General features: G+C 39.5%; 1 protein-coding gene across 2 annotated transcripts; it reads right to left on the bottom strand.

The window, feature by feature from the left end:
• Positions 1 to 1176: 1176 nt before the first annotated feature.
• Positions 1177 to 9559, bottom strand: pigm (phosphatidylinositol glycan anchor biosynthesis, class M). Of its 2 annotated transcripts, XM_051940569.1 has the most exons (9): positions 9453 to 9559; positions 9137 to 9409; positions 7661 to 7834; positions 7418 to 7538; positions 7086 to 7335; positions 6683 to 6786; positions 5740 to 5894; positions 4330 to 4431; positions 1177 to 2501 (listed from the first exon to the last, which is right to left on the bottom strand). In XM_051940569.1, exons 2-9 carry the CDS (start codon positions 9305 to 9307, stop codon positions 2340 to 2342), a joined length of 1239 nt encoding a protein of 412 aa, XP_051796529.1. In that variant the 5' UTR covers positions 9308 to 9409; positions 9453 to 9559; the 3' UTR covers positions 1177 to 2339. The 2 variants fall into 2 exon arrangements, with proteins under 2 accessions (XP_051796529.1, XP_022055963.1); XM_022200271.2 differs by having other exon boundaries at positions 9137 to 9559.
• Positions 9560 to 10397: the final 838 nt, after the last annotated feature.

The following is a 10397-nucleotide window of genomic DNA, read 5'->3' as shown; positions in this document are numbered from 1 at the left end:
TTTTTGTTTCTTCTGTTTCTTTTGTCTGTTTTAACCCATAAGAACCCACAATGACACCAGTTTAACAAGCACTTTGAGTGCCCCAGTCTCCTCCTGTAAAGTTTCATGTCTGACCATAATTCATTAAGTCCTTTAAAGAAAAATGGGTCTGGATTCTTATGGGTTAAACATTTTACATAAATTTGATCCATTATGCATTCATTAGTTGAACTGTTTATTACTTTCAACCAATTATTTAGACTTGTAAACTTGTGAATCATTTTTTGGCCTCAATTAGGATTTCTAAAAAAAAAAAAAAAAAAAAACCCTGATATTGTAATTTACATTTGGCCTAATTAGAGGGTAGTTCTTTCCAAGAAATCCCTGGCAACCTCTTGAGTGCCTCTGCTTGGGGTGCATGAACTCCTGGTTTGTTTGGAGTGGTGGGTCTAAAAAAAACAACAACGATGCAACAACATTTGCAGCTATTTTTCGCTCTGAATGTGGCGGTATCGGCTGGGACGCCGTGTTGAGATAAAATGGTTATGCATGTGCCCGCGGGCAGCTAGCCAGTTGAAAGGTCACTGAGTTCAACCTGGTGATTCATGAAGTAGAGATGCAGGCCACAGCTGACCGTGAGTCACACACACATGCATGCACATATGCAACGCACAAGCAAGCCATTTCCCCACCACAGAAACACAAAGCGATTTAGACAAACGTCCAAGGAGGGCCACTAACTCAACCCCGACATCAAACATGAGCACACGCATGTACAGTACTTCACTACCAATCCCATGGGGCAGAACCTGCAAACATGCTCAGATCCTAAAGGACCAAAGTGAATGCTCTAATAATTTCCATGTGAGATTAGGGCAAAGAGTACAGTGAGATTAGGAAGCCACTGCCAGCACAGTTTGTTTTGGCTTGTGTTCATGCTCCAGTTGACTGATTAATCTGTGAGGGTTAGACGAGGATAGATGCTGTAACCGTCTCTTCTGCTGGCAAATGCTTCTGCCTGCTGGTCACAGACGCACACTGCAGCCGAAGAAGAGCCTCTGATCTCGTGATTGTTAACTTATTTGTCGAATCGGTGATCGTAGTGAGAAACATGTTTAAAAACATTCAGATTTTTACTCGATGGAGACCGTAAATAAGATGCTGGTGTGTACAAAGTTCATTAAAAACTGTCAAATATATATTTAACGGAAGCTTTAATATTCTTCTTGCATTTTATTCATCACTGAAGCCGAGAGTGTTGGTAAGTTGCTGAGATATAACAACATAAAACCTCTAAATCCAAACTCAAGTTGTGTAAAACATGTCAGTTACCCACAAGCATTCCTCTCCGACTGCCAACATTTTTTTTCTTTGCTCTTAACACTAGAATTTGGACCATTCCTTGAATATTTGCATGTGTAACACAGACGATGATACGTTACTTTTTGGCTTGTAAGCAACAACAGAAAGTCCACTACTTATATAAACATTTCTGTGTGCAAACATTCGGCAGTTGACTGAGTCACAACACAAACCGTCATACATTACCGAGAGCTGAATTTAACTGGCTTCACTACTAAATCTAGCAAAGCAAACAGCATGATACTTGAAGCATTTTCCCACAAATGAAGGAAATACTTCCAACCTATTAGACTAAGGTGGGGGCCAGCCTTCACTTCTACTGGTGAGCTCGTAAAAATGACATGATTGAGTTTAGATTTCCCTCGACTCTGCAATGTAAAATCTGCATGCTGCATCGTAATCCCTGCTTTAAAGGCTCAGAAGGAGTGCCCACTTTAATGCCAGCATGAAAGTGAGACACTCAGACTGAGGACTGCATGATTTTTAGCAGCACACAACTGGATTACTTGTCCCTCCGGAGAGAGAAAGTGCTTCCCATAAATACGAAGGGAAAATGCCAACTAAAAACCCCCAAAGGGTGTGTTCAACACTTTGGCCCAGAACTGTTTGCTGAGGCTGTGATCTCTGATTTCCAGCAGGTATTTCACCCTCGACAGGGAACTGAAAACCTCTGCTTCGTCATAGGAAAGTTTCAATCTTGAGAAAGCATTGCACTAGTAGTTTTCTGCCCAATGTGACTCACGGTGGATTTAAGTGTTTTGACCCACAACAGCGAGCATTTAATCCACGGGTTTAACTCAGAATAACTGAAAATCCAACTGAGGCTTTGTTGTTCACAAAACGGCCCTGTATGACTGTTCTGTGCCCAAATGACTTAGATCGCTGGAGGAAGTCAATAAAAAGTGGGAAGACTTTTTTTTGTGCATGCATCCATGTTGCAGGACTTTTAACATCCTTTAAATCTTCATGCTGAAGTGGGAAACTCTTCCGCACTAGTGTCATTCCGCCTTCAGTCTCTGTGGAGTTTGCTTGTAGTGGGTGATGATCTGAATCAAGATGAAGCAGTTGATGACCAAGAAGAGCAATCCAGCGAGCCAGATCAACAAGAAGCTGTTGTAGCCCTCAAACTCCAAGAAGTAGGCTGGGCCCAACCAGATGCCCTGTAAGTGAAGAGTAGACGAGACGAGGAATCAAAAAGCTCCAAAACTATTGTCTCTGTGATATGAAGAGGGCACAGCGGCCTCGTGTGCATGCAACAGGTGCAAGTTTAACTTACTGTCAGAATTATACAACAAAAAAGAGCAAGAAGGATAATTCTTAAAACTGGTTATCATCATCAATTGTATGTCTGAAGTATTTAACATCAAGATTCCTTTTGGTGCCAAATTTTGTATCCTGGAAACATATCCCAAAGATTGTGCATATATTAACGTTATAGTATCTGGAAAACAGGAACATGGCATTCAAACTATCCATCCATTCTCTATACACCGCTTTATCCTCACTAGGGTCACGCGGGGTGCTGGAGCCTATCCCAGCTGACTCGGGCGAAGGCAGGGGACACCCTGGACAGGTCACCAGTCTGTCACAGGGCTACATATACAGACAAACAATCACACTCACATTCACACCTACGGGCAATTTAGAGTGATCAATTAACCTCAGCATATTTTTGGACTGTGGGAGGAAGCCGGAGCGCCCGGAGAAAACCCACACATGCACAGGGAGAACACGCAAACTCCATGCAGAAAGATCCCAGGTTCAGGCTGGGATTTGAACCAGGGATCTTCTTGCTGCAAGGCGAAAGTGATAACCACTACTCCAGTGTGCAGCCCGCATTCAAACTATTATTGTTTTATTTTTTATTGCTGTTACTGTTACGTACATGTTACTTGGTTATATATGTGTACACACACACACACACATATACATATACATATACATATATATATATATATATATATATATATATATATATATATAAAACACATCTTAACCAGGGGTGCCAATAATTAAGGAGGGTGCTCTATGAATGTGCCATTTGGTGCAGGTCTCCCAGATATGTATGGGTGTTTTTTGATCTATGTTCTTTATTTCTATTATAATTTGTCTTGTTTTGTTCACCTTTCATTCTAAAAGTTGAAAACCAATAAATAATAATTGGGGGGGGGGGGGGGGGATGGTTAAAGAGATCACACAAATTCACTTTTCTTAAAATACTACAATTCACTGACCTGGTTCATTTTCAAACAGCACAGATAATGCACGAAGCAACAAACAACCAACTTCCTGTAAATATTCAGATCTTGTTTATGAACACGGGCGATTTAAAATTAAAACCAGGTAGATTTCACACGACACTAAAGTCGTTTTTTCTCTATATATGTGGAGTGAGGCTATGCCCAAGCACAAGCCAGTTTAAAAAGCAGGAAAAAAATGTGGTTTTCACGACGTACAGGGAGGAAGAGGGGCTTTGACACGGGCTGATGTTTATTTATATCAATTTTTAAAATTTTGTTTGTGATTATGTACATAACTATGAGAGTGGGGTACTGAGACGTGGAAGGGGTAGGAGGAAATAAGCTTCATCCTACTTCTTTTTGGGTATGTTGGGTTATGATTTTTTGCTCTGTTTTGTTTAATTTTGTTTGTAATATTTAGATTTGTTTTCATGTCTTTTTTTCCTCACATGTCCAAAATAAAAATATTCAAACAAATAAATAAAATGTTCCTTTGTAACTCTATGGAGATATTCCATTAAAATCAGCTGTTTCCGGCAAGAACAGTCATTTACCACATTAACAATGTCTAGACTGGATTTCTGATTCATTTAATGTGATCTTCACTTAAAGAAAACAGCTTCTTGTTCAAAGATAAGGACATTTGTAAGTGACTCCAAATTTTTGAACAGTAGTGTGCAATAATTTTGCACCGTGAATACCTGAACACATATGTAATTGTAATTATAAATGTGCTAAAGTGAGTTACCTGTCCAGCAAACCAGAGGAGCAGCAGTCCTAAGCCCTGCTTTACTGACAGACTCAGGTGTGGGATGACCAGAGGAAGTAAGCACAGGTACCACAGGAAGTACTGCGAAAAGAGAACAAGCAAGATTGATAAATCTGATATAAAATGTACGAGCTAAAGGAGAAAGCATGTGAAACTGTAATGGCCTGAATATCAGTTGAAATGCACAAACGAGTTGTCAGAGTTGAGGAGGCCCTTAATAAAGACCTTGCTTTTTCACAAATGATGCTATGAAGTCTTTAGGACAGGCAGTGAACAAATTATAATATTATATAACCGACCCTCTGATATGAAAGTCAAAGAGTAAAAATGGGAAAAAAGAAAAAAACATGGGAATTATTCTTGTATTTTTCATTCTGTCGTCTGAACTTAGTATTCATAGTTGTGCAACTTTAAACTTCAAAAATACACTTTCTCTCTTAATTGGATCATATTTAACAAAACAAGCATGACATCTCAGTTCCTGAAAGTAATTTAAATGACTGACAGATAAACTGAGGGACAACGAGATGGACTTAGTGTTCTCTTGAGCTGAAAATGACTAAAAGACAATGTACAGATTAGTCAAACGTCAATCTTAGTCGACTGAAATCATGCCTACTTCTCTACCAGCTGCAAAAGAAAAAAAAACTGTGTTCCTTCATCTTTAAAAGACTAAACAGATTGAAAATGAACATACAAACCTAGTATTAGCAGCATATTAAACCATTTTAGCCTGGTTATTCTATGTTGAAATGATGTAGAGAGACTCAGAGCAGATCAGTGTGCACGTGCCCATATTCAAAAGTTTTCTGGAAATTGAACTTTATCAACTCATGATCTCCACATTTTGAGGAATAAAACGGAGACAAGTTAGCCCGCTGTTTTCAAACAGCTTCTTTGACATGCAGTCACTTAGTTTGGAGTCAGTTCCTATTTAAATGTTTAGTAAATGTTTCATAAATGTTAAATAAGTTCCACCTAAACATCTGCATTACATTGGGCAAGTTCAAAGTTTTAAAGCACGGGGGTGTTAACGGGTAGTCTGTTCCTTCTGGCATCAAAAATAACAGATTGGGGCTTTAGTCCCTAATGCAGAGGTCATGGGTTTGAATCCAGCTTATGGCCATTTACGCCACATCATTCCCCCACTCTTCCACCCACTTTTCCTGTCTGTCTCCACTTTATAAAAAAGGCAAAAGGGGACAAAAAAATAACATTTTAAAGAAATGAATGAAAACTGTGAATGTAGTGGTTTTCTGCTCATTAAAGTAATGCCAGCTACTGTCCAAACAATGAGAATGAGGTGAGAACAGAGCACAGCAACTACTACAGCGCTAGTACTGGATCATCTGATCTCTGCATGGAGTCTGTAGGTGGTGGTTTATGTACCTGTGAGGTGCAGACTTTGTTGAAGGAGACAAAGATGGCTGTGTGGAGGAAACAGGAGAAGGCCAGGTCACGGTGAAAGGCCCAGGATGCTACCAACAGCAGGGTGAGCTGAGGCAGGAACGCCGCCAGACCAAGCGACTGGCTCCACCTGCTGTCTGCAAGAACAAGAGACAACAGGATCCAACCACGTCTAGAAAACTTGATCAACTCCTCGTATTCACAATCAACATGCTACAACCTCCAACTACATAACTGATTTAACAAGCATTGTATTGCTGTTGGACCAGAGGCAATGCACATCTGCACACAAGCTTACATACTACGCTGGGATTTGTTCTGTACCTCTGTGAGATGAACAAACCGGGTGTCTGTACATTCAGCCCGATCTCACGAGGATTCGTGAAACTGTCACGTAAGTTTTAGTTTCGGTTTCGTGTGCACCAACACGATTTCGTCATGTTTTTCGTGCCGCTCACCACGAAATGCGCACCAATGTATTTTAAACGGCGGACTTTTCGTGCCACTCAGAACGTATTTCAAAAGAATGTGTGTATTATATTTTTAATGTAAAACCGTGGCGAATCCAACGCTATATTTTGCATGACATCGTTCCTAAACATAACCCTAACCATAACCCTAACCATAACCTAACCATAAGCCGGTGGTACACTTACCAATTTGCATAGGAATTTCAAGAATGTCCGGCGGCCGCAAACGCGATCACACAAGCAGTATACGCCGATGGACAGCTTAGATCGTCATGAATCCGCCGGTATAAACCACTTTCAGATGTGATTACCACAGCGAAAAACATTTCGTGGTGAGCGGCACGAAAAACATGACGAAATCGTGTTGGTGCGCACGAAACCGAAACTAAAACTTACGTGACAGTTTCACGAATCCCCGTGAGACCGGGTTGGTACATTAATGGATGAATGAGTACCTGCAGTAAGGTAGAGCATGTAGAAGTACGGGGAGAAATTGTGTCTGATGTCCCTCCTGGTCAGATGGTACAAGTAGGTCTCATGCAGAAACTGCCAACCATAGCTGAACGCAAATGAGAAAAGTGATATGATTTTAGCAACTCTAATTAAAGCTGTAGCTTTATTTAAACTTATTGCATTAGTTCAGAAAAGAAAAGAGGCTGATATTAAGTCAAAATAAAATAGTTACGGTATTTAGTTTTATTGTAAGACTTTGCATTTCTTTCCTAAAAAATAACTGCATCATTTTCAAAGACCACATTTGAATATTAGTGAATCATATTGACTGAAATCAACATAAAGGTTTAACACTTAAGTTAAAGGTGATAGAATCCGATCTGTGTATTTCTGTGTTCATCTTACATGTAATAGAAGAGCGCTGTGAGTGCACAGAAAACCCCTCCGGCCACACTTGCAAAGAGGAGCAGCTCTCGGTTGAGGAAACTTCCAATAAATGTAAGGAGCTTCTTCAGCTTCCAACTTTTTCTGTCTTCCTCTGCTGTGGTCTTCGGTGTGCGTAGCGTCAGAGCAATGGGCAGAGCATATGTGACGGGGTAAATCTTCATATGAACTGACAAGCCGTAGAGTACAGCCGCCCACATGAGATGTCGGGCTAGAAGAAAAAAGTCATTATGCACAGAAGTTGTGTGTCTACAGTACATTAAAATACAAAATAAAATATCTATGTAATTTACCCTCCATACAGAGTAATGTCCCCAGAACCAGGGCAGCCAAGATTGACTCAGCGTTCCCTCGGCTGGATACTCCCATGGGCAGCGGGTTGAGAAGCCACAGAGAAGAAAAACGTCGGGCGGTCTAAACATAAATCCGACAAAAACACAATTTTTCATCATCTGTATGAGCAAGACACTTCCAAATCTCCCACTGTGACTCTTCTGATTAAAAATAGCAGGTGAAAGAGAATCAGACTGACCAACCTCAGAGCTTAGGCCTCGCAGGCAGAGGATTCTGTAAATGAGCAGGCCTGACAGGACATCACACACAATGAAGAGGATCTTGCCAAACACCATGTTGAGATAGATGTTCGGGGTGAGAAGCCAGGCCAGAAGAGGAGTGTAACGGTAGGTCGACCTGTTGTATGGGGACTCACCCTGTTTCCCAAACAGAAGAGATGAATGAGTGGAAAAAGGACGACACAATAAGCGGTCAACCAGTATGTTTTTGTCAGAGCCTGTGTGTGATACCGATTATAAGTGATCAAGAAGGCTGGTAATTAACAGAGCTGAAATGATTCCTCGAGTTATTCGAGTAGTTCGGTTACCAAAATTCCTTGAGGCAAAATTCTCAGAATCAAGGCTTTATTGATTCCACTACATACCACACCCCAGACCACTAACTGATCTGGACCCAGACTTTATCCTACAGACCCGGACTTAAGCTTATAACTATACTTAAGCTTAGAACATCGTTATCAAACATACAGCCAGCGGGCCAAAAGCGTCCCACCAGAGGGTCCAATACGGCCCGTGGGATGACTTTGGAAAGTGTACAAATTACAGAGAAGACATTAACTGTAAATTACAAATTTGTAAAACTGTAAATTTCAAATAACTTCTAGACCTTGACAAGTTGTTTTGATCATAAAGTAAAATACCAGATTGTTCATTGTCCTTTTGTGATTTTGTGTCAAATTTTTTGTTTATGTTGTTTTTGATACGGTAGATTTTTGTCCGACTTTTGTCATTTGTCTCATGTTTTTTTCCATTTTGTTTCTTGTTTTTGTCATTTTGTTTCCTTTTTGTCTCGCTTATGCTTTTTTTTGTCTCACTCTTGTCATTTTGCGTGTCGCTTTATTCATTGTTTTTTGTCTCATTTTGCCGTTTTGTGTGTGTGGGGGGGAGGGGGTTGCTTGCACATCATTTTTGTTGCTTTGTCTCGTTTTTGTAATAATCAGTCTCTTTTTGTTGTTTTTTGTTTTTCTTTCGTTTCATTTTTGTTGTTTTGATCATGAAGTAAAATACCATATCGTTCAGTTCCAGATACTTGTGACTAAATGTTGTGTTCCTTTGTAGACACTCTGTGATCTGTAAGTTTTAATGTGTAAATGATAAACTGAGGCATAATGTTGTTGAAATTTAATTTTCTTTCTTAGGAAATATGTTTCTTCATAATGTTTTGTTAAAAGATAATTCCTTAAATGTGAACATTTCCAGAATGTATTTTTTTTGCACTAGAACAAAGGGGGGAATTTATTTGTGATTATTTATAGGTTATTATGCTGTGATTTTACTGGTCTCGTCCACTTCAGATCAAATTGGGCTGATTGTGGCCCCTGAACTAAAATGAGTAACTCAAAGGAGAACATTTCAGCATATTTTTCCTTCTTTGAGACTGTATTATCTGAGTAAACCTGTTCAGAATAGCTTACAGACTGCTGCTAGCCACAGACTTACCTCAGTTATGAATCTAGCAGCATCTGTGAACACATGGTAGTCAATATCAGTGTATTTCACCACCATGGTCCGGTCCTGATAGTCTCCATAAAACACCAAAGCCAGTCGGATAACGAAGGAAGCCGTGAAAAGGACGTTCCTCTCTGTGAGCTTGTACATTAGCCTCTCCATTACCAACCATGCAGATTAACCAGACTAGCAGGTCAGTTAGCTCGTTTGCTAGCTGGAATACGCTAAACAAAATGTCTGCTGGTCCGTGTCCATTTTTCTTTTCTATTTTCTTTCAAGACTGGATGTTTCAAACGATTTTACCGACACGTGTTGTTAATAACAATTCAATTTAAAATTTTCGTATTTCAAAAATGACAACTCGGAAGTTATCCGGAAGTAAGTGGCTACTTTTTCGTCTTCTTCTTCTGCTTCTTCGAGTTTACTGGCGGATTGTAAACCACCTGCAACGGAGCGTAGCGCCACCAACTCTACCGGAAGACACAGCAATACATTTTACTGACGAGGGAGAGCGTTCTAAAAAAAAAAGTTCATGTTGTGAGATTTGCTAGATACAGCACCCACAATGAATTAAAACACAAATATATACAGCTTTATATTTTAGATGTGACTTGAGCATCATCCATTGGTAGCTAAATAAATTACAACAGAAACAATAAGATCAGGGAGTGTCTATCAGTCTGTAGTATCTAAAGTCTTATTAAAATAATAATTAGTAAAGTAAATGAGTAATATATAGTTTCGTGGCATTACATGACCTGAAAACTGAATGACTGATGTATTATATTACATTGCAGTCATTCATGTCATACATTCATGTCTTATTTATTGCATTTCTCACATCCTTATCAGACATATGCTCCTTTCTTCTTTCTGTTAATCTGACAACTGAACATGTCCCTTTTACATTAATGTTCCTCACAGCAGTAAGATTTTTATTACTTTTGATTCTTGAGTTGTCACAATCCCAACAGACTCATTGGTTTAATATACAGTGATGCAGTGAATTTAATGAATAAGCATGCCCTATCCTTTGTATCTAGAAAAAAAGATAAAATAAAATAAATTTATTTTATAAAAGCAGTATTATTTCCCTCAAAATCTTCTTCTTCTTCTTCTTCTTCTTTTCCTTTCGGCTTTTCCCTTCAGGTGTCGCCACAGCGAATCAATTGCCTCCATCTAACCCTGTATTCTGCATCCTCTTCTCTCACACCAACTACCTTCATGTCCTCTTTAACCACATCCATAAACC

This window comes from Acanthochromis polyacanthus, chromosome 20, assembly GCF_021347895.1.
Source record: "Acanthochromis polyacanthus isolate Apoly-LR-REF ecotype Palm Island chromosome 20, KAUST_Apoly_ChrSc, whole genome shotgun sequence".
Lineage (NCBI taxonomy): Eukaryota > Metazoa > Chordata > Actinopteri > Pomacentridae > Acanthochromis > Acanthochromis polyacanthus.
The sequence above is the reverse complement of the archived record's forward strand: the minus strand, read 5'-3'. Positions and strand labels throughout refer to the sequence as shown.

What these genes read in the sequence shown, in the direction of transcription:
- pigm (XM_022200271.2), bottom strand. Translation starts at nt 9,307, where the DNA reads ATGGAGAGGCTAATGTACAAGCTCACAGAGAGGAACGTCCTTTTCACG. An exon ending in ACAGCGCTCTTCTATTACAT is followed by an intron (nt 6,787 to 7,085) that starts GTAAGATGAACA and finishes ATTTGCGTTCAG; the next exon opens with CTATGGTTGGCAGTTTCTGC. An exon ending in ACAAAGTCTGCACCTCACAG is followed by an intron (nt 4,432 to 5,739) that starts GTACATAAACCA and finishes CTCTTTTCGCAG; the next exon opens with TACTTCCTGTGGTACCTGTG.